General features: G+C 45.6%; 1 protein-coding gene across 1 annotated transcript in view; it reads left to right on the top strand.

Moving 5' to 3' along the window:
* Positions 1 to 25,106, top strand: part of REEP2 (receptor accessory protein 2) — an 89,536-nt gene that overhangs the window by 16,763 nt on the left and 47,667 nt on the right. The window contains exon 2 of the mRNA XM_082252771.1: positions 21,898 to 21,970. Within this exon, the coding sequence (XP_082108897.1) occupies positions 21,898 to 21,970 (73 nt within the window). The remainder of the gene's footprint in view (positions 1 to 21,897; positions 21,971 to 25,106) is intronic.

Here is a 25,106-nt window from a genome sequence, read left to right as displayed (position 1 = left end):
GAGCCACTTTGCCGCAGTACTGTCCATGTAGGCAGTCGGCAAGTGGTTAAAGAGGAAGTAAACCCTCCTCTGACACTTTTACCTATAGGTAAGCCTATGATAAGACTTACCTATAGGTACTGTAAATATCTCCTAAACATGTACCGTTTAGGAGATATTTACCTTACATGCAGCCAGTGACGTCACTGGCGCATGCGCTCTGAAGGAACAGCCGCTGGTGCCGTTTCTTCAGAGCCCCGTGCCATGACTGTCGGCTCCCGCACGCGTGCGCGGGAGTGACGTCACCGCGGCTCCGGCCAATCGGATGCCGCGATCCTGGAAGACGGGCGACTGGACATGTCGCCCGTCATACAGGTAAGCGGGTGGCACGGCGGGGGCTCGTTCTAAGGTAAGTATTTCATAATGAGCTAGTATGCGATGCATACTAGCTCATTATGTGTTTCTTTTACAGATTCAAAAAAAAAAAGTTGTATGGGTTTACAACCTCTTTAAAGTGGACCTGAATTTAAAAAGTGAAGGTGTGCTATGTTATAGGGAACTTCTAGAAAGGTTAATTGTGCCCAAGCAGTACCCTGAAAGATTTATCTTTTGTCCTAAATTCCTCCTAAAAATTAGCAGTGCACTTCTGTCCCCACAGCGTCAAAGGAACTGCTGCCTGCAACTGCTAGTTTTACAGGATTTGGTGAAGTCACCACTATGCTGCTCATAGTTCTCCTTGCTGGAGTGCACTCTGTACCTGAGGATCTGCATTATACTGTATGCAACTCCCTGCTTATACACTGAACAAAATTATAAATGCAACGCTTTGTTTTTGCCCCCATTTTTCATGAGCTGAACTCAAAGATCTAAGACTTTCTCTATGTACACAAAAGGCCTATTTCTCTCAAATATTGTTCACAAATCTGTCTAAATCTGTGTTAGTGAGCACTTCTCCTTTGCCAAGTTAATCCATCCACCTCCCAGGTGGGCATATCAAGATGCTGATTAGTATGATTATTGCACAGGTGTGCCTTAGGCTGGTGACAATAAAAGGCCACTCTAAATGTGCAGTTTTATCACAGCAGAATGACACAGATTTTGCAAGTTTTGAAGGAGCGTGCAATTGGCATGCTGACTCAAGGAATGTCCAGCAAAGCTGTTTCCTATGAATTGAATGTTCATTTCTCTATCATAAGCCATCTCCAAAGGCGTTTCAGAGAATTTGGCAATTCATCCAACTTGCCTCACAACCGTAGACCACGTGTAACCACACCAGCCCAGGACCTCCACATCCAGCATCTTCACCTTCAAGATCATCTGAAATCAGCAACCCGGACAGCTGCTGCAACAGTCGCTTTGCATAACCAAATCATTTCTGCTCAAACTGTCAGAAACTCTCTCAGGGAAGTTCATCTGCATGCTTGTCATCCTCATCGGGGTCTCGACCTGACTGCCGTTTATTGTCCTAACCGATTTGAGTGGGCAAATGCTCACATTCGATGGCGTCTGGCACTTTGGAGAGGTGTTCTCTTCAATGATGAATCCCGGTTTGCACTGTACAGGACAGATGGCAGACAGTGTGTATGGCGTTGTGTGGGTGAGCGGTTTGCTGCTGTCAATGTTGTGGATCGAGTGGTCCATGGTGGCGGTGGGGTTAAGGTATGGGCAGGCATATGTTATGGACAACAAACACAGTTGCATTTTATTGATGGTATTTTGAATGCACAGAGATACGGTGACGAGATCCTGAGGCCCATTGTTGTGCCATTCAACCACGGCCATCATCTCATGTTGCAGCATGATAATGGAAGAATCTGTACACAATTCCTGGAAGCTGTTCTTGCATGGCCAGCATACTCACCAGACATGTCACCCATTGAGCATGTTTGGGATGCTCTGGATCGGCGTATATATGACAGCGTGTTCCAGGTCCTGCCAATATCCAGCAATTTCGCACAGCCATTAAAGAAGAGTGGACCTGTTTAACATTCCACAGGCCATATTTAACAACCTGATCAACTCTGTGTGAAGGAGATGTGTTGCACTGCGTGAGGCAAATGGTGGTCACACCAGATACTGACTGGTTTACGGAACCCCCCATACACTAAAACTGCACATTTTAGAGTGACCTTTTATTGTGACCAGCCTAAGGCCCCTTTCACACTTACGGTCCGTTCAGTTCAGTCACGTCAAAATGTATCAGTTTTCCATCCGTTTTTCAACCAGTTTTTCATTCATTTTTCATTCATTTTTCATCCGTTTTTCATCCGTTTTTCATCAGTTGTCATCCGTTTTTCATCCGATCCGTTTTTTTGACGGATGAAAAATAGGGCATTCATCCGTTCAAAAAAACGGACATTGACGGAAGCGGATGAAAACGGATGTTAACTGATGATCATTCGTTGTCATCCGTTTTTACATAGAGATACATTGATGTCCGTTTTTCATCTGTCAATGGATGGATGAAAAACAGACAAACGGACATCATGTGTGAAAGGGGCCTAACACAGATTTAGCCAGATTTATGAACAATATTTGAGAGAAATAGGCCTTTTGTGTACATAGAAAAAGTCTTAAATCTCTGAGTTCAGCTTATAAAAAATGGGGCAAAAACAAAAGTGTTGCATTTTTGTAATTTTGTTTAGTGTGTGTGCATTGTATACCACTCCATAGGAGTGCTGCCTCTTAAAGATTCCCCTACCAGTTATGGAATCTGCAGTCATCAGGGGGCAGATCTGACAGGAGGAAACAAAGCCTTGCTCCTCTATTAACCACTTACCGCAAAGTGACGTACCCGTACGTCGGCAGACTTTGCGGTGTTATACCGGGGTGATGCCTCTAGCTAGAGGCATCACCCCGGTACTGTAGTTTAGAGCCGGCGGTCGGCTTTCCAGTGGTAATGACCGATGCACGAGGCACGTCCGCCGGCTGGATGGAGTCCCAATCAAAGCCGGAAGCGGCTTCGATCAGGTCTCCGATGACGTAACCCAGAGGCGGTGTCCATGACGTCACGTCCGGGTTACTCTGCTGCTAAAGGCGGCAAATTAAAAAAAAACAGTGTATTCAAAAATGCAGTTTGATGTGTTTTGAATACATGGAAGTGTAGTGGAGGGGTCTAGGGTCTTTTAGACCCTCGATCCCTCCATAAAGAGTACCTGTCACTGCATATTCCTGTCACAAGGGATGTTTACATTGCTTGTGACAGCAATAAAAGTAATCAGATTTTTATTTATTTTTTTTAAAAACCTGTGATAAAGTTAAAAAAAGAAATAAAATAAATAGGAAAAAAATTTTTTAGCCACCCCCGTCGCCGTTAGCTCGCGCACGAAAGAAAACGCATATGGAAGTCGAGCCGCAAATTAAATCACTGTTCAAACCACACATGTGAGGTATTGCCGCGATCGCCAGAGAGTGATCAATAATGTAAAAAAAAAGAGCTACACTCTAACTTTAAACTGGTAACCGTTAAAAAATTTTATGCGTCGCCTATTGAGATTTCTATTGGCCGTAGTTTGTCGCCATCCCACGGGTGTGCGCAATTTTAAACCATAACATTTTGGGTATCTATTTACTCGACGTGACATTATCTTTTCACAATATACAAAAAAATGGGCTAACTTTACTGTTTAGTTTTTTTTAAATGCAGTGAAATGTGATTTTTTGTAAGTTTTCAAAAAAAAAAAATGGCGTTTTAAAGACCGCTGCGCAAATACCGCGTGACAAAAAATATTGCAATGACCGCCATTTTATTCTCCAGAGTCTTTGCTAAAAAAATATATATAATGTTTGGGGGTTCTAAGTAGTTTTCTAGGAAAAAATACTGATTTTAACTTGTAAACAAGAAGTGTCAGAAATAGGCCTGGGGCTTAAGTGGTTAAGATGGCCTTTACACATAGACACAGTGCAGGTATTAAAAGTCAGTAAAATGGGGAAATGATCAGCTCCAGTAAGCCCAAGTCGATGCTGCTGACTAGTCCTTTGCCCTCTGGCTTGCCTTTTTTAGCACAACTTTCACAGTTCAGGTCCTTTTTAAAGCAGACCTCTCTCCTATATAAAACAGTGCAAAGTACAGATTGACTGAATTGGCACATGCAGTTCAGTATTGGGCCCAGTGTTGCAAACTATGTGTATTTTTACAATTTTTACTGGCAGTCAGTAAAAAAACAGGCATTTTTCTCCTGCCAGTAAATGCCAGTGACAGGAAAAGGTTGGCAGTTAAAAATATGGCTGTGACACTCTGCTCCAAACTGCGAATGCGCAGTTCTGGTCTGAAACTGGCCAAGACTATCCGAGTGCCTTCTAAAGTGTGATTGGGCGGTGCCAGATGGCGCGTGTCGTGTGATGTCATGGTGCAAGGGAGCCGAGTGGAGCAACTAGAGCCCCAAGTGCGGGTTTACAGTACGGGAGCAAGGCAAGCTGGGAGCGGGACTGTCAGTGCTGTGTGGACTGGAGTTGACTGAAGGGACCCCCTGGCGTGGAGAGAGACTGTCACTGTGACTCAGGAGGGGACATGCCGTGTCGTTAATCTGTGCTGCTGCACACTGCTGTCAGTGTCACTGTGAGAGTGAATTTCATGTGTGTGTGCCTGCCCATTCTTATTTCTTGTTCCCCTGGGTCCTGACCCTGAGCTACTTACTATTTCGAAAATAAAATAAGAAATATTTTTTTGCCTTAATATCCACCCTAAATCACATTGCTAATTGTACTTTTTTTATAGCCTAAATACTGAAATTTGCACTTAAAACAGAGTTCCACCCTAAAATTACACTTACCTCCATCTTCTTGCTCCGGTGTTCCGTGAAAAATCCATACCCGTGAGAAAACCATACCCTCGTCACTTCCGGTTCCGCTACGGAGGGTATGGATTTCTCACGGTAGTTAAACTTGCGGCGCTTACATTAAAACAGCTAATCTGAAACGTAAATCATCTCCGCTCTTCGCCCTGTCACTGCCCTCATCTCCGGTAATAAATATAAAAGCGGATCACGGAGCCGCGATCGCCGTCACATTTACATCTCATACACCCGCCGCCGCTTTTATATTTATTACCGGAGATCAGGGCAGTGACAGGGCGAAGAGCGGAGATGATTTACGTTTCAGATGAGCTGTTTTAATGTAAGCGCCGCAAGTTTTACATTAGACACAGTGCCGTGAGAATTTCATGCCCACCGAGCATGCGCACTTGTCTAATTCTTTAATGTTCAATCACGTATCCGGGGCTCTGAGCATGCGCACTGCTGCGCTGCTCAGCTGTTTCAGCCCGGAAGTGACGAGGGTATGGTTTCTCCACGGGGTATGGTTTTTTAACGTTACACCGGGTCACCTGAAAAACAAATAGATAATCGCAATTTTTTATTTTTTTTTTACTTACCTTGTTTAGAAGAAAATATACTCACCTCACTTCCTGGCTTGCAATGATTCCTGGGAGCTGAACGCCATCGCTCCCAGGAATCAATGCGCCTGCACCGGCCCCGAAGTCAGTTCCGGTGCAGGCGCCGTCATACCTTGCTAAACAGCTTCTGGGCATGCCCAGAAGCTGTGCAGGGATGACGCTGCGGCACCGGAAGTGACTGCGGGGCCGGTGCAGTGCATCGTGGGACCGAAGAAGACGGAAGAGGACACAGAAGAGGATCGCGCTGGCTTCAAGCTGCCCACACCTGAGATGGCAGCGCTGGACAATACATTTTCAAGGTAAGTATTTCTTCTAAAAGGTAAGTGCAACCCGGGACAGATCGGAGGCTATCCATTGTGGAATGCACTAGCCCTGACTGTCCCGGGGGTATTTTTATTAAAAAAAACGTTCCCAGGGTGGAACTCCGCTTTAAAGTGTTACTAAACCCACAACAGTAAAATCCGTCTGTATATGCAGTAAAGCATGCTTGTTATACTCACTGTGGAACGTAAGGGGTTAATCCCCTGCATTCAGTAAAAAGGCTGTTTGATCCTGTCTTCTCTGATCCTCAACTTATTCTAGTGTCTCCAACTCATCTTTGGATATTATAGAGGTCAGGGGGCACTCTGCACAAGCTCAATTTGGTGTGTATTGCTAAAGAGTTTTTTATTCTTTGGAGGGTGCATGTGATCAGTACAGGGCCAATCAGCACCGTCCAGACAGAGGGTCAGGGGACCTACAGCCTCATAAGACAGCAGAATGAAAACTCATCCTACAAGCTTTAACCAGACACTGATAAAAGTCACAAGACTTCTCTAACTGCTGATAAGAAAAAGTATTTACCAGTATATATTTACTAAAACTATCGCATGTCCATGTTCTGTGTACTGTGGGAGACCAGATATAATGAATGCAGGGTCCTGGGTTTATTAATACTTTAAAACTGTTGCTGTCGGAACTTCTTTTGAGCGACAAGCACCCCGCGATTCCCCTTGCTCCATTTTACTGCGATTCATCGGACGGTGCCATTGAAAGTGACAGAAATCGCAATCGCGTCCCGCGATTTGCAGCAATTCGGGATCCCGGGCAGAATCGCAGCAATTCTGCCCACGATCTGGGAAGCCTAGATGTGAACAGAGCCTAAATGTCTCTCTCAAATCAACTGAATACAGATTGGGATCCACAATCTTGCAGCTAACTCTGAACTGGGAAATTTTCATATGCACTTTTCAAAAAAAGAGAACACCGCCTTAGTGTAAGATCCTTAGAGCCGGTTCACACTACCACGACCAGAAAGTCGCCCCGTGACTTGAAGAGTCTTGTTTAGAGACTTGTTTAGAGACTTGTTTAGAGACTTGTTTAGAGACTTGTTTAGAGACTTGTTTAGAGACTTGGAAGAGACTTGTGCACTACTTTGAAGAGACAGGCGACTTTGTCTGTGGGGAATGCCTGGCTAATCTCTTTCTTCTTCCTGGAAAGTCTGATAACAAGTCGTGTCAATTAAGATAAGGAGGCAACTCCCATTGAAGTATATGGGACAGTCGGATCACAGGTCGCCTCAAAGTAGTACAGGACCCTTTTCTGAAGTCGGAGCGACTTCAGTAGTGCCAATTAAGACGGCACTGATTGATTAACATTGCTTTTGTTATGTCAAGCGACCTGGGGCTACACAAGTCGCCTCACAAGTCGTGCTAGTGTGAATGGGCGCTCATAAAACTGTTATTTACTATTGTATCATACTCACAAAGAAACATAAAAACAAACTTGATTTAAATGTATATCACAGGTCATTCATAAAGTTCAAAATCTCTGACCAACAGTTGACCATCAGTGCTTTACTACCAGCATAGATACTGTCTGAGTACCCCATCCTTGCCTTTGTGTTTCTAGGGTGCACCCAATAAGCCAGGCTGCAGTACTCAGACAGTGCTTGTGCTGGTAGTAATGCACTGACGGTTACACAGCTGTGCCTGTTGGCCAGAGATTTTTATGGATTACATGTGATATGTGTTTATATCTATTTTTTTGTGAGTAGAATACAATAAGAAATGAAAGTTTTGCTGAGGATCTATCAGGTTTTTCATGACAGTCTTGGACCTTGCCCTGCACTTACATGCTTGGGACAACCATGGACAACCTCCCCCATCTTTCATAGTGCAGGGCTTGGTTCTTGACTGACCTCTTCCCAGGTCTACGCACTGTCTTATGGGAGATGTGGAGTGGGAACAAGCCAAGCTACATGGATATAGTGACTTACTGAAAGTATATATTTGGAAATAATTGGGGGGCTGCAGTGGCGGGTCAGGTGACTGGGATGCAGTGAGGGTGAAACCAGACTATTTTTGTGCCCGTTGTACAGTGTATGTGTTTGTCAGTGCAGGATATAGGTTTCCTTTAAGTCTAATGCCCCGTACACACGTGCAGATTATCTGCAGACTTACCTTTTCTATGTAGTGCAAGGGCCTGCCGGATTGCATACAAATTGAAAGTGTTTAGGTTTGACCTCATATTATATGGTTTTGGTAAGTCTGCAGACAAAAGTCTGCAGATAATCTGCACGTGTGTATGGGGCATAAGTGTACATACAACATATGTAGTCTTGTTAGTTCAGCAGGTATGATGGATTTTCCCTTCGTAAACATTGACTTTTCCAGGCATTATTTTTTTTTTTTTTGCAGTGAAAGGTGATTACTAGTGTTGAGCGAACACGGACTGTATTATTCGTGTTCGTACCGAATAATTGGATTTTTTTTACCCGAACACGGACACGGACACTTTACTGTATGTTCGGGTAAAAATCCGTGTTCGGTCGTTTTATTTCCGGGTTTTGCATGCTTTGGCGCTCTTTTCATGGCGGGCTTTCAACAGCCAATCAACAATCGTTTAACTGGTGTGCCTTAAGCCATCCCAGCCATGCCTGCAAATGTCTTAGTAGCTGTGATTGGCCGTCTGAAGCATGTGACCAAGTCTTTATAAGTTCGAGGCAGCCGCCGCAGCAGCGTCATTCTGCTGCTTAGCTAAGGGACAGAGCACACATCAATGTGCTGGCTGCTGATTAGGGAAAGATAGGCAGGAAAAAACCATTTGTGTCCGGATAGAATTGAGGGACAGGTCGGAGTGTTTAGGCAGGGCGAGTTGTAGGCATTTTAGGGATAGAGTCTGCTGAATTATAGGGTCAGTGTCTTCTACAAACTACAATCGATATTGCTGTGTGGGGGGTGGGGTGAATCTGCACTCAATCCTGATCTACGATCTCTTCTCAATCCTGTTAGGGACAGAGTCTGCTGAATTTTAGGGAAACTGTGTTCTACAAACTACAATCGATATTGCTGTGTGGTGTGGGATTGGAGATAGGCAGGTGTCAGTGATCCACATCCATTTTTCTGTGTGTGAGCTGCAGTGAACACAATCTTTTTGGGCTGCAGTGAACACAATCTTTTTGGGCTGCAGTGAACACAATCTTTTTGGGCTGCAGTGAACACAATCTTTTTGGGCTGCAGTGAACACAATCTTTTTGGGGTGCAGTGAACAAAATCTTTTTGGGGTGCAGTGAACACAATCCTTTTTGGTGTGCAGTGAACACAATCTTTGTGGGGTGCAGTGAACAAAATCCTTTGTGGGGTGCAGTGAACACAATCTTTTTGGGGTGCAGTGAACAACATCCTTTTTGGGGTGCAGTGAACAACATCCTTTTTGGGGTGCAGTGAACACAATCTTTTTGGGGTGCAGTGAACAAAATCCTTTGTGGGGTGCAGTGAACACAATCTTTTTGGGGTGCAGTGAACACAATCTTTTTGGGGTGCAGTGAACAACATCCTTTTTGGGGTGCAGTGAACAAAATCCTTTTTGGGGTGCAGTGAACAAAATCATTTTTGGGGTGCAGTGAACACAATCTTTGTGGGGTGCAGTGAACACAATCTTTGTGGGGTGCAGTGAACACAATCTTTTTGGGGTGGAGTGAACACAATCTTTTTGGGGTGGAGTGAACAACATCCTTTTTGGGGTGCAGTGAACAACATCCTTTTTGGGGTGCAGTGAACACAATCTTTTTGGGGTGCAGTGAACACAATCTTTGTGGGGTACAGTGAACAGAATCTTTGTGGGGTGCAGTGAACACAATCTTTGGGGGGTACAGTGAACACAATCTTTTTGCGGTGCAGTGAACACAATCTTTGTGGGGTGCAGTGAACACAATCTTTTTGGGGTGGAGTGAACAAAATCATTTTTGGGGTGCAGTGAACAACATCCTTTTTGGGGTGCAGTGATCAAAATCCTTTTTGGGGTGCAGTGAACACAATCTTTTTGGGGTGCAGTGAACAAAATCCTTTGTGGGGTGCAGTGAACAGAATCTTTGTGGGGTGCAGTGAACACAATCTTTGGGGGGGTACAGTGAACACAATCTTTTTGGGGTGCAGTGAACACAATCTTTGTGGGGTACAGTGAACAGAATCTTTGTGGGGTGCAGTGAACACAATCTTTGGGGGGTACAGTGAACACAATCTTTTTGGGGTGCAGTGAACACAATCTTTGGGGGGTACAGTGAACACAATCTTTTTGGGGTGCAGTGAACACAATCTTTGTGGGGTGCAGTGAACACAATCTTTGGGGGGGTACAGTGAACACAATCTTTTTGGGGTGCAGTGAACAACATCCTTTTAGGGTGCAGTGAACACAATCTTTGTGGGGTGCAGTGAACAACATCCTTTTAGGGTGCAGTGAACACAATCTTTGTGGGGTACAGTGAACAGAATCTTTGTGGGGTGCAGTGAACACAATCTTTGGGGGGTACAGTGAACACAATCTTTGTGAGGTGCAGTGAACACAATCTTTGTGGGGTGCAGTGAACACAATCATTGTGGGGTGCAGTGAACTCAATCTTTGTGGGGTACAGTGAACACAATCTCATACTTCTGAAGATTTGAGGGTGCTGCCTGTTCCATACTCCCCCTACTCCTCATCTAGCCTTTTAGGGGTACAAACAATAGTAATTGGGGCCTAGTGTGGTTGTGTACGTGTGATATACATACACTTTTTTTGGATCATATTTTCTATTCCGCTATTTAATCAAAAACCTTTGGGGATCAGTTAAATTGGGGGATAGTCTGTGTTGGTACGTGTGAGAGAGATCCACCTTTCCAAGTTGTTGGGGTTCATCTCATACTTCTGAAGGTTTGAGGGTGCTGCCTGTTCCATACTCCCCCTACTCCTAGCCTTTTAGGGGTACAAACAATAGTAATTGGGGCCTAGTGTGGTTGTGTACGTGTGATATACATACACTTTTTTTGGATCATATTTTCTATTCCGCTATTTAATCAAAAACCTTTGGGGATCAGTTAAATTGGGGGATAGTCTGTGTTGGTACGTGTGAGAGAGATCCACCTTTCCAAGTTGTTGGGGTTCATCTCATACTTCTGAAGGTTTGAGGGTGCTGCCTGTTCCATACCCCCCCTACTCCTCATCTAGCCTTTTAGGGGTACAAACAATAGTAATTGGGGCCTAGTGTGGTTGTGTACGTGTGATATACATACACTTTTTTTGGATCATATTTTCTATTCCGCTATTTAATCAAAAACCTTTGGGGATCAGTTAAATTGGGGGATAGTCTGTGTTGGTACGTGTGAGAGAGATCCACCTTTCCAAGTTGTTGGGGTTCATCTCATACTTCTGAAGGTTTGAGGGTGCTGCCTGTTCCATACTCCCCCTACTCCTCATCTAGCCTTTTAGGGGTACAAACAATAGTAATTGGGGCCCAGTGTGGTTGTGTACGTGTGATATACATACACTTTTTTTGGATCATATTTTCTATTCCGCTATTTAATCAAAAACCTTTGGGGATCAGTTAAATTGGGGGATAGTCTGTGTTGGTACGTGTGAGAGAGATCCACCTTTCCAAGTTGTTGGGGTTCATCTCATACTTCTGAAGGTTTGAGGGTGCTGCCTGTTCCATACTCCCCCTACTCCTCATCTAGCCTTTTAGGGGTACAAACAATAGTAATTGGGGCCCAGTGTGGTTGTGTACGTGTGATATACATACACTTTTTTTGGATCATATTTTCTATTCCGCTATTTAATGAAAAACCTTTGGGGATCAGTTAAATTGGGGGATAGTCTGTGTTGGTACGTGTGAGAGAGATCCACCTTTCCAAGTTGTTGGGGTTCATCTCATACTTCTGAAGGTTTGAGGGTGCTGCCTGTTCCATACCCCCCCTACTCCTCATCTAGCCTTTTAGGGGTACAAACAATAGTAATTGGGGCCTAGTGTGGTTGTGTACGTGTGATATACATACACTTTTTTTGGATCATATTTTCTATTCCGCTATTTAATCAAAAACCTTTGGGGATCAGTTAAATTGGGGGATAGTCTGTGTTGGTACGTGTGAGAGAGATCCACCTTTCCAAGTTGTTGGGGTTCATCTCATACTTCTGAAGGTTTGAGGGTGCTGCCTGTTCCATACCCCCCCTACTCCTCATCTAGCCTTTTAGGGGTACAAACAATAGTAATTGGGGCCTAGTGTGGTTGTGTACGTGTGATATACATACACTTTTTTTGGATCATATTTTCTATTCCGCTATTTAATCAAAAACCTTTGGGGATCAGTTAAATTGGGGGATAGTCTGTGTTGGTACGTGTGAGAGAGATCCACCTTTCCAAGTTGTTGGGGTTCATCTCATACTTCTGAAGGTTTGAGGGTGCTGCCTGTTCCATACCCCCCCTACTCCTCATCTAGCCTTTTAGGGGTACAAACAATAGTAATTGGGGCCTAGTGTGGTTGTGTACGTGTGATATACATACACTTTTTTTGGATCATATTTTCTATTCCGCTATTTAATCAAAAACCTTTGGGGATCAGTTAAATTGGGGGATAGTCTGTGTTGGTACGTGTGAGAGAGATCCACCTTTCCAAGTTGTTGGGGTTCATCTCATACTTCTGAAGGTTTGAGGGTGCTGCCTGTTCCATACCCCCCCTACTCCTCATCTAGCCTTTTAGGGGTACAAACAATAGTAATTGGGGCCTAGTGTGGTTGTGTACGTGTGATATACATACACTTTTTTTGGATCATATTTTCTATTCCGCTATTTAATCAAAAACCTTTGGGGATCAGTTAAATTGGGGGATAGTCTGTGTTGGTACGTGTGAGAGAGATCCACCTTTCCAAGTTGTTGGGGTTCATCTCATACTTCTGAAGGTTTGAGGGTGCTGCCTGTTCCATACTCCCCCTACTCCTAGCCTTTTAGGGGTACAAACAATAGTAATTGGGGCCTAGTGTGGTTGTGTACGTGTGATATACATACACTTTTTTTGGATCATATTTTCTATTCCGCTATTTAATCAAAAACCATTGGGGATCAGTTAAATTGGGGGATAGTCTGTGTTGGTACGTGTGAGAGAGATCCACCTTTCCAAGTTGTTGGGGTTCATCTCATACTTCTGAAGGTTTGAGGGTGCTGCCTGTTCCATACCCCCCCTACTCCTCATCTAGCCTTTTAGGGGTACAAACAATAGTAATTGGGGCCTAGTGTGGTTGTGTACGTGTGATATACATACACTTTTTTTGGATCATATTTTCTATTCCGCTATTTAATCAAAAACCTTTGGGGATCAGTTAAATTGGGGGATAGTCTGTGTTGGTACGTGTGAGAGAGATCCACCTTTCCAAGTTGTTGGGGTTCATCTCATACTTCTGAAGGTTTGAGGGTGCTGCCTGTTCCATACTCCCCCTACTCCTCATCTAGCCTTTTAGGGGTACAAACAATAGTAATTGGGGCCCAGTGTGGTTGTGTACGTGTGATATACATACACTTTTTTTGGATCATATTTTCTATTCCGCTATTTAATCAAAAACCTTTGGGGATCAGTTAAATTGGGGGATAGTCTGTGTTGGTACGTGTGAGAGAGATCCACCTTTCCAAGTTGTTGGGGTTCATCTCATACTTCTGAAGGTTTGAGGGTGCTGCCTGTTCCATACTCCCCCTACTCCTCATCTAGCCTTTTAGGGGTACAAACAATAGTAATTGGGGCCCAGTGTGGTTGTGTACGTGTGATATACATACACTTTTTTTGGATCATATTTTCTATTCCGCTATTTAATCAAAAACCTTTGGGGATCAGTTAAATTGGGGGATAGTCTGTGTTGGTACGTGTGAGAGAGATCCACCTTTCCAAGTTGTTGGGGTTCATCTCATACTTCTGAAGGTTTGAGGGTGCTGCCTGTTCCATACCCCCCCTACTCCTCATCTAGCCTTTTAGGGGTACAAACAATAGTAATTGGGGCCTAGTGTGGTTGTGTACGTGTGATATACATACACTTTTTTTGGATCATATTTTCTATTCCGCTATTTAATCAAAAACCTTTGGGGATCAGTTAAATTGGGGGATAGTCTGTGTTGGTACGTGTGAGAGAGATCCACCTTTCCAAGTTGTTGGGGTTCATCTCATACTTCTGAAGGTTTGAGGGTGCTGCCTGTTCCATACCCCCCCTACTCCTCATCTAGCCTTTTAGGGGTACAAACAATAGTAATTGGGGCCTAGTGTGGTTGTGTACGTGTGATATACATACACTTTTTTTGGATCATATTTTCTATTCCGCTATTTAATCAAAAACCTTTGGGGATCAGTTAAATTGGGGGATAGTCTGTGTTGGTACGTGTGAGAGAGATCCACCTTTCCAAGTTTTTGGGGTTCATCTCATACTTCTGAAGATTTGAGGGTGCTGCCTGTTCCATACCCCCCCTACTCCTCATCTAGCCTTTTAGGGGTACAAACAATAGTAATTGGGGCCTAGTGTGGTTGTGTACGTGTGATATACATACACTTTTTTTGGATCATATTTTCTATTCCGCTATTTAATCAAAAACCTTTGGGGATCAGTTAAATTGGGGGATAGTCTGTGTTGGTACGTGTGAGAGAGATCCACCTTTCCAAGTTGTTGGGGTTCATCTCATACTTCTGAAGGTTTGAGGGTGCTGCCTGTTCCATACCCCCCCTACTCCTCATCTAGCCTTTTAGGGGTACAAACAATAGTAATTGGGGCCTAGTGTGGTTGTGTACGTGTGATATACATACACTTTTTTTGGATCATATTTTCTATTCCGCTATTTAATCAAAAACCTTTGGGGATCAGTTAAATTGGGGGATAGTCTGTGTTGGTACGTGTGAGAGAGATCCACCTTTCCAAGTTGTTGGGGTTCATCTCATACTTCTGAAGGTTTGAGGGTGCTGCCTGTTCCATACTCCCCCTACTCCTCATCTAGCCTTTTAGGGGTACAAACAATAGTAATTGGGGCCTAGTGTGGTTGTGTACGTGTGATATACATACACTTTTTTTGGATCATATTTTCTATTCCGCTATTTAATCAAAAACCTTTGGGGATCAGTTAAATTGGGGGATAGTCTGTGTTGGTACGTGTGAGAGAGATCCACCTTTCCAAGTTGTTGGGGTTCATCTCATACTTCTGAAGGTTTGAGGGTGCTGCCTGTTCCATACTCCCCCTACTCCTAGCCTTTTAGGGGTACAAACAATAGTAATTGGGGCCTAGTGTGGTTGTGTACGTGTGATATACATACACTTTTTTTGGATCATATTTTCTATTCCGCTATTTAATCAAAAACCTTTGGGGATCAGTTAAATTGGGGGATAGTCTGTGTTGGTACGTGTGAGAGAGATCCACCTTTCCAAGTTGTTGGGGTTCATCTCATACTTCTGAAGGTTTGAGGGTGCTGCCTGTTCCATACCCCCCCTACTCCTCATCTAGCCTTTTAGGGGTACAAACAATAGTAATTGGGGCCTAGTGTGGTTGTGTACGTGTGATATACATACACTTTTTTTGGATCATATTTTCTATTCCGCTATTTAATCAAAAACCTTTGGGGATCAGTTAAATTGGGGGATAGTCTGTGTTGGTACGTGTGAGAGAGATCCACCTTTCCAAGTTGTTGGGGTTCATCTCATACTTCTGAAGGTTTGAGGGTGCTGCCTGTTCCATACTCCCCCTACTCCTCATCTAGCCTTTTAGGGGTACAAACAATAGTAATTGGGGCCCAGTGTGGTTGTGTACGTGTGATATACATACACTTTTTTTGGATCATATTTTCTATTCCGCTATTTAATCAAAAACCTTTGGGGATCAGTTAAATTGGGGGATAGTCTGTGTTGGTACGTGTGAGAGAGATCCACCTTTCCAAGTTGTTGGGGTTCATCTCATACTTCTGAAGGTTTGAGGGTGCTGCCTGTTCCATACTCCCCCTACTCCTAGCCTTTTAGGGGTACAAACAATAGTAATTGGGGCCTAGTGTGGTTGTGTACGTGTGATATACATACACTTTTTTTGGATCATATTTTCTATTCCGCTATTTAATCAAAAACCTTTGGGGATCAGTTAAATTGGGGGATAGTCTGTGTTGGTACGTGTGAGAGAGATCCACCTTTCCAAGTTTTTGGGGTTCATCTCATACTTCTGAAGGTTTGAGGGTGCTGCCTGTTCCATACCCCCCCTACTCCTCATCTAGCCTTTTAGGGGTACAAACAATAGTAATTGGGGCCTAGTGTGGTTGTGTACGTGTGATATACATACACTTTTTTTGGATCATATTTTCTATTCCGCTATTTAATCAAAAACCTTTGGGGATCAGTTAAATTGGGGGATAGTCTGTGTTGGTACGTGTGAGAGAGATCCACCTTTCCAAGTTGTTGGGGTTCATCTCATACTTCTGAAGGTTTGAGGGTGCTGCCTGTTCCATACTCCCCCTACTCCTAGCCTTTTAGGGGTACAAACAATAGTAATTGGGGCCTAGTGTGGTTGTGTACGTGTGATATACATACACTTTTTTTGGATCATATTTTCTATTCCGCTATTTAATCAAAAACCTTTGGGGATCAGTTAAATTGGGGGATAGTCTGTGTTGGTACGTGTGAGAGAGATCCACCTTTCCAAGTTTTTGGGGTTCATCTCATACTTCTGAAGGTTTGAGGGTGCTGCCTGTTCCATACCCCCCCTACTCCTCATCTAGCCTTTTAGGGGTACAAACAATAGTAATTGGGGCCTAGTGTGGTTGTGTACGTGTGATATACATACACTTTTTTTGGATCATATTTTCTATTCCGCTATTTAATCAAAAACCTTTGGGGATCAGTTAAATTGGGGGATAGTCTGTGTTGGTACGTGTGAGAGAGATCCACCTTTCCAAGTTGTTGGGGTTCATCTCATACTTCTGAAGATTTGAGGGTGCTGCCTGTTCCATACTCCTGCTCCTACTGCTCAACCATCCTTTTAGGGGTACAAACAATAGTAATTGGGGCCTAGTGTGGTTGTGTACGTGCGAGATACATACACTTTTTTTGATCATATTTCCTATTCCGCTATTCAATAAAAACCTTTGAGGATCAATTGAATTGCGGGATAGTCTGTGTCGGTACGTGTGAGATCCACCTTTCCAAGTTTTTGGGGTTCATCTCATACTTCTGAAGATTTGAGGGTGCTGCCTGTTCCATACTCCTCCTCCTACTCCTCATCCATCCTTTTAGGGGTACAAACAATAGTAATTGGGGCCTAGTGTGGTTGTGTACGTGCGAGATACATACACTTTTTTTGATCATATTTCCTATTCCGCTATTCAATAAAAACCTTTGAGGATCAATTGAATTGCGGGATAGTCTGTGTCGGTACGTGTGAGATCCACCTTTCCAAGTTTTTGGGGTTCATCTCATACTTCTGAAGATTTGAGGGTGCTGTCTGTTCCATACTCCTCCTACTCCTCATCCATCCTTTTAGGGGTAGAAACAATAGTAATTGGGGCCTAGTGTGGTTTTGTACGTGCGAGATACATACACTTTTTTGGATCATATTTCCTATTCCGCTATTCAATAAAAACCTTTCTAGGGCAAGATCTTAAATTACAGAAATATGAGGAGACCGTCAAATAAGGGCCGTGGCCTGGGTCGTGGTGCTGCTGGTAGAGCTCCTGTTGCAAGGAGAGGACGTGGTCGATCTGTGCCAGCTACACGCACAAGTGAAACACCTTCCTCAAGTGTGAGTAGGCGACAGAACCTGCATCAGTATTTGGTAGGGCATCAAACGCCCCTAGAAGTGATGAGGCCAGAACAAGTTGAGGCGATAGTAGATTGGTTTGCTGCTGACAGTGCCTCCAGTTCCTTCACATTGTCTCCCACCCAGTCTACTGCAGAAAGGTCAGAGTTGGCACCTGCAGCCAATGTCCAACCGTCTTTCACCTCACCCCCTTGCAAATCAGGCCAGCAGTCTGAGCCCCAAGCCATACAGCAGTCTCTTATTCTTTTTGAGGACTCTGTCAGCAGGGTTTCCCAGGGCCATCCACCTAGCCCTGCCCCAGAAGTGGAAGAGATTGAGTGCTGCGATGCCCAACCACTTATTTCTCAAGATGAGTACATGCAAGGATCATCGCAGCACGTCTCCGATGATGACGAAACGCAGGTGCCAACTGCTGCGGCGTTCAGCATTGTGGAGACCGACAAGGAGGGCAGGGGTGAAGACTGGGTGGAAGATGATGTGGAGGACGATGAGGTCCTCGACCCCACATGGAATGAACGTCATGCAGGTGACCTGAGTAGTTTGGAGGAAGAGGCGGTGGTCGCACAGAGCCACCAGCACAGCAGAAGAGGGAGCAGGGTGCAGAAGCGGAGCGGCCGTGCCCTAGACACTACGCCCGCTACTGCCCAACGCAGCAAGGGAACGAGCGCACCAAAGTCAGCTCAAAGGAGTTCTCTAGCGTGGAAGTTCTTTAGAAAATGTGCTGATGACAGGACACGAGTGGTTTGCACCCTGTGCAATCAGAGCTTGAAGCGAGGCATAAACCTTCTCAACCTGAGCACAACCTGCATGATCAGGCATCTAAGTGCAAAGCACGAGCTGCAGTGGAGTACACACCTTCAAAACCAAGAAACGTCTCTGGCTCATCCTGCTTCCTCTTCTGCTGCAGTCTCGGCCGCTCCAGCCACATCTGTAGTGATACCGGCACCTGCCACCCCGCAAACAGACGATCTGTCAGCAACACCACCACCTGGGTCACCAACAACCATCTCCACAATGTCCCGTGGAAGCGTTCAGCTTTCCATCTCCCAAACACTTGAGAGGAAGAGGAAGTACCCCCCTACCCACCCGCGATCCCTGGCCCTGAATGCCAGCATTTCAAAATTATTGGCCTTTGAAATGCTGTCATTCCGTCTGGTGGAGACGCACAGTTTTAAAAACCTTATGTCGGTGGCTGTCCCACAGTACGTCGTGCCCAGCCGCCACTACTTTTCCAGGCAAGCCATCCCTTCCCTGCACAACCAAGTGGGGGAAAATATCAGGTGTGCACTGCGCAACGCCATCTGTGCCAAGGTCCACCTAACTACGGATACGTGGACCAGTAAGCACGGTCAGGGGCGTTATATCTCCCTAACGGCACACTGGGTAAATGCAGTGGCGGATGGGCCTGAGGCGGATAGCAATTTGGCGCATGTCCTTCCACCACCGAGGATTGCAGGGCGCTTCAGTTTGCCTCCTGTTCCTAACTCCTCCTACTCCGCTTCCTCATCCTCTACCGCCTCCTCATCCGGACAGCGTAACACCTTCACCACCAACTTCAGCACGGCCAGGGGTAAACGACAGCAGGCAGTTTTACAACTTGCCTGTTTGGGGGACAAACCACACACCGCGCAGGAGTTGTGGAGGAGCATGGAACAGCAGACAAATGAGTGGTTGCTGCCAGCGAGCCTCAAGCCCGGCCTGGTGGTGTGCGATAACGGGCGAAATCTCATAGCAGCTCTGGGCCTAGCCGGTTTGACGCACATCCCTTGCCTGGCGCATGTGCTGAATTTGGTGGTGCAGAGGTTCCTTAAAAACTACCCCGATATGTCAGAGCTGCTGCAGAAAGTGCGGGCCGTTTGTGCGCACTTTCGGCGTTCTCACCCTGCTGCTGCTCGCCTGGCAGCGCTGCAGCGTAACTTCGGCCTTCCCGCTCACCGCCTCATATGTGACGTGCCCACAAGGTGGAACTCCACCTTGCACATGCTGGAAAGACTGTGCGAGCAGCAGCAGGCCATAGTGGAGTTTCAGCTGCAGCACGCACGCGTGAGTCGCTCTGCGGAACAGCACCACTTCACCACCAATAACTGGGCCTCCATGCGAGACCTGTGTGCCTTGTTGCGCTGTTTTGAGTACTCCACCAACATGGCCAGTGGCAATGACGCCGTTCTCAGCTTAACTATCCCACTTCTATGCCTCCTTGAAAAAACAATTCGGGCGATGATGGAAGAGGATGTGGCACAGGATGAGGAGGAGGAGGAGGATGAAGAGGTAACATTTCCAAGGCTTTCAGGGCAGTCATTCGCAAGGGGCTCCGAGGGTGGGTTCCTGCACACGCAAACGCCAGGGACGCAATTGTCCAGCAGGGGCACAGTTCTGGAGGATGAGGAGGATGAGGAGGAGGAGGAGCTGGAGGAGGAGATGGAACCATGTTCACAGCAGGGTGGCACCCAGGCCAGCTCATGGCCATCACTGGTGCGTGGCTGGGGGGATACAGAGGACACGGACGATACACCTCCCACAGAGGACAGCCTTTCGTTGCCTCTGGGCAGCCTGGCACACATGAGCGATTACATGCTGCAGTGTCTCCACAACGACCGCCGAGTTGCCCACATTCTAACTTGTGCTGATTACTGGGTGGCCACGCTGCTGGATCCCCGTTACAAGGACAACGTACCGTCCTTAATTCACTCACTGGAGCGCGATCGCAAGATGCGCGAGTACAAGCGCACGCTGGTAGACGCCATGCTGCTGGCATTCCCATCTGACAGCGGGGCCACAGTGGAAGCACAAGGCAGAGGAGGAGGAGGAGGAGGTCGCCAACGCAACCAGGGCACCGCCAGCACCTCAGAAGGCAGGGTTAGCATGGCCGAAATGTGGAAAAGCTTTGTCAGCACGCCACAACAAACAGCAGCACCAGCAGCTCAGATGGAACGTCTTAGCAGGAGGCAGCATTTTACCAACATGGTGGAGCAGTATGTGTGCACACGCCTACATGTAGTGAATGACGGGTCTGCCCCCTTCAACTTCTGGGTCTCCAAATTGGGCACATGGCCTGAGCTTGCCCTTTACGCCTTGGAGGTGCTGGCGTGCCCTGCAGCCAGTGTATTATCTGAACGGGTATTTAGCACGGCTGGGGGCGTTATAACAGACAAGCGCAGCCGCCTGTCCAGAGACAATGTGGACAAGCTCACGTTCATTAAAATGAACCAGGCATGGATCCCACGGGACTTTTCCGTACCTTATGCAGAATAGCAATGGATACCGACCTTACCCACCCATTGTTCCATTTTTGCTCTTTCTCACTCTTTTGGGGTGTACCCTCATTTAAAATTTTTGAAAAGAAGCAGTGTTGGCTACCTCGTCCTCCTCCTCAGGGCCAGATTAATGTAGGGGCTATTGGAGCTGCAGCTCCAGGCCCCTACCTTTTATATAGGCCCCGGGTTGGCCATATTCACTGTTACCGCTCTTCTGTCACTTGTAAACACAGAAGTCTGGCTTCTATGCTCGCTTCCCCAGGCAGCACCCTCAGAACCTCCCCACACAGCGTGAAGGCCGGACAAGGAGGGACAGTTGGCGATGCATGGATGTGTTTATGGGCTTCAGAGACAGCATCCCATGTTGAATTAGGCATGCATGGCTGCACCCTTCCTCCTCTGGGTGCATGGCAAGGCACGGCCCTTAAGGCCCTTCAAAATCCTCAGCACCAAGCCCATGATGCTGTTAATCCGGCCCTGGTCCTCCTCCACCGCCGCTTCCACCTACACCGCCCATAGGTGTGCGCAGCCTATTGCATTAAGGTGTGCACCCCAAAGTTGAAATACACATGCATGTGTTTGCCAGCAGGGAGAGTAATGTATCGGGGCCATGTACCTGTAGGCAAGGAGAAATAGAGCAGAGCAGGTCCCAGGGAGATCTTTCCCATCTCCTCACTGGCAATGCTATGTGCCCTAGGTGATTAGGGTGTGCCCAGGCACACCCAGCACACCCTGTGCGCACGCCTATGTCACCGCCACATCCACCACCACCTCAACCTCCCTCCTACTCCATATGGGCCTCGTCCTTCAGAGATGAAGAAGAACATTGTTTTATTTTTCTGTTTTTTTTTTGTTGTTTTAAGTTATTTCCCTATCCACATTTGTTTGCAGAGCACTTGCCATGCTCTTAATTACGTTTTGCTGCCATTTGCAGCACTCTAGCCCTTTCCTTTGGTGTTTTAGAGCCATTTTAGTGCCTTAAAGTTCGGGTCCCCATTGACTTCAATGGGGTTCGGTGTCCGGGAAAAGTTCGGGAAAAGTCCGGGACACGGACCCGGACTTTTTTTTAAAGTTCGGCCGAACCCGTCGAACACGGACATCTAGGTGTCCGCTCAACCCTAGTGATTACGTGTTCAGGTATTATGAATTATATTTGTGGAGATTGTTACCATTATCATTACGTTGTGTTTTATTTATCAAAGTCATTTTATTTCTTTTTTTCTTAGGCTGCTGTTTGGTACTTTGTATCCAGCATATTCATCATACAAAGCTGTGAAGACAAAAAATGTGAAAGAATATGTAAGTTGCAATACATTTTACTCAGTCTCTATATATCTTTGCAAAATAAATGACAAGATAATAGTGCAAAATATTACTAAGGATGTTCTTACCCACTTAAGCCCCGGAAGATTTTACCCCCTTCCTGACCAGGGCCTATTTTGCGATTCGGCACTGTGTGACTTTAACGGACAATTGCGCGGTCGTGCGACGCTGTACCTAAACGAATTTGATGTCCTTTTTTTCCCACAAACAGAGCTTTCTTTTGGTGGTATTTGATCACCTGTGCGATTTTTTTTGATCATGCGCTATAAACAAAAAAAGAGCGTAAATTTTGCAAAAATAACAATATTTTTCAAATTTTTTTTATATGAAATTCCCCAAAAAAAATGTAAAAATCAAAATTTTTTTAACATTTTAGGCCAATTTGTTTTCTGCTACATATTTTTGGTAAAAAAAATCGCAAAAAGCGTATTTTGATTGGTTTGCGCAAAGGTTATTGCGTTTACTAACTAAGGGAAGGATTTTTGTCTTTTTTTTTTTTTTTTTTTTGCGGGACTGCGACATTGGGGCGGACAGATCGGACCCTTGACTGACATTTTTGACACTTTTGGGGTTACCAGTGACATTACTACAGTAATCAGTGCTATACATACAGCACTGTTACTGTAAAAATGACACTGGAAGTGAAGGGGTTAACTTTTTTTGAGAGTGAGGGGTTAAGTGTGTCCCTAGGGGCATGTTTCTAACTGTGATTGGCTGTGGCTTGAGCTGTAAGAAAAGTGGTAAGCGGTCCTACATAGTAGAACCGTATAATCACCATTCTTACACAGGGGAGAATGACAGGCGGCTTTGTTTACATTAGCCGCCTGCCTTTCTCCCGGTGTAACGGACATCGGGTCCGCCGGGCACACGCGCGCGGGGGGGTCCGTGAGCGAGCGCGCATTCGGCGGCGCGCGCTCGCTCCCCAGAGCCTCACAGGCTAGCGACGTAGACCTACGTCGCTTTGCCTGTGAGGGGCTGACTGCCGCAGTAAATATACTGACGGCAGTCAGCAAGTGGTTAAAGACATGGATGAGCAAGTTTGGGGTGGCCGGAACTTGCCTGGCCTGCACCAAAAACCGACAGAACACCTTTGGGATGAATTACAGCGGAGACTGCGAGCCAGGCCTTCTTGTCCAACATCAGTGCCTGACCTCACAAATGCGTTTCTGGAAGAATGATCATACATTCCCATAGACACACTACTAAACCTTGCGGACAGCCTTCCCAGAAGAGTTGAAGCTGTTATAGCTGCAAAGGGACCGGGTGGGCCAACTCAATATTGAATCCTACGGACTAAGGCTGGGATGCTATTAAAGTTCATGTGCGTGTAAAGGCAGGCGTCCCAATACTTTTGGTAATATAGTGTGTGTGTGTGTGTGTGTGTGTGTGTGTATGTGTGTGTATATATATATATATATATATATATATATATATATATATACACACAGTACATAGGGGCCTGTTTTTTAGGGATTCACTGGGAAATTCACCCTTATTAATGTTGTTGTAATTGACCGAGTGAAAATGGTAAGCTTTTTTTCCTGTGTTCCACAGTCACATAAATCCTTTTTAAAGCGGAGTTCCACCCAAAAGTGGAACTTCTGCTTTAGGGAGTCCTGACCCCCTGACATGCCACATTTGGCATGTCATTTTTTTGGGGGGGGGAGCGGGTACCTAGTTTTGACAGGTACCCGCTCCCACTTCCGCTCGGAGTGCCGCGGCTCCCTGAACGCAAGTTCTCCTCTCCCCCTCCCTCCCTGCAATCTCCTGGGACACGTCAGAGGTCCCAGAAGATTGCCGGCCAATCACGGCGCGCAGCGCGACTCGCGCATGCGCAGTGGGTACCTGGCTGTGAAGCCGCAAACTGTAACAGCCGGGTGCCCACAGCAGTGATGCCAGCGCCGAGGGAGAGGATCGAGGCTTCGGGCGGCCGCATCGCTGGACCGTTGGACAGGTGAGTGAATGGCTGGAACTCCGCTTTAACATAGGATGAATGTGGGCCTGGCAATTGCAGTAACCCATCAACAATTTGCCAGCAGGGCTCTCCTTTGTGCTATACACAGTTTCTGCACCAGGAGAGGTAAATTGAATTGTTTTAAATCATAAAGATTAAAAAACAGTGGGGTTGATTTACTAAAACTGGAGGCTGCAAGATCTGGTGCAGCTACGCATGGTGGTAGCCAATCGGCTTCTAACTTCAGCTTGCTCAATTAACCACTTCAGCTCCGTAAGGTTTTACCCCCTTAATGACCAGGCCATTTCCCCACAAATAGAACTTTCTTTTGTTGGTATTAAATCACCTCTGCTGTTTTTAGTTTTTGCGCTATGAACAAAAAAAAGCGAAAATTTAACAAAAAAACATCATATTTTTATACTTTCTGCTTTAAAACATACACAATAAAAAATTTAAAAAATCTATTTTTGTTATCAGTTTAGGTCAATTTGTATACTGCTACATATTTTAGGTAAAAAAATCCCAAAAAGCATATTTTAATTGGTTTGTGCAAAAGTTATAGCATTTACAAACTACGGGATAGATTTTTGGACTTTTTATTTATTTTTTTTGTTTTTATTAGTAATGGTGGCGATCGGCGATTTTTAGCGGGACTGCGACATTGCCGAGAACAGATTGGACCCCTAGCTGACATTTTTTACACTTTTTGGGGACCAGTGACATTAATACAATAATCAGTGCTAAATAATATGCACTGTTACTGTTTAAATTACACTGGCAGGGAAGGGGTTAACACTGGGGGTGATCAATGGGTTAAATGTTTTCCCAATTGTGCTTACTGACTGTGGGGGGGAAGGGTTCTGTGACATGCACAGAGAGATTACGGTTTTAGCTTTGCTGAAACTACTGATCTCTGCCTGCCTGTGTGACAGAAGACTCGCCTGCTTTGTTTACATAAGCAAGCGGGTCTTCTGTCAGTTTCTGTGAAGATCGTGGGAGGCCGACGGCAATCGCCGCCGCTCCTCCCGCCATCTGACTCCCGCTGTGTCTAATCACATTACTGCCGCAGTAAATTTGCGTGGGGCAGTCAGCAAGTGGTTAAAGTATAACTAAAGGCAAAACCTTTTTTGTTAGTTTTGGATAGAGTGGAGAGGGATT

The sequence above is a fragment of the Pelophylax lessonae genome (assembly GCF_965119305.1).
Source record: "Pelophylax lessonae genome assembly, chromosome: 4".
Classification (NCBI taxonomy): Eukaryota; Metazoa; Chordata; class Amphibia; order Anura; family Ranidae; genus Pelophylax; species Pelophylax lessonae.
This window is presented reverse-complemented; position numbering and strand designations above follow the sequence as displayed.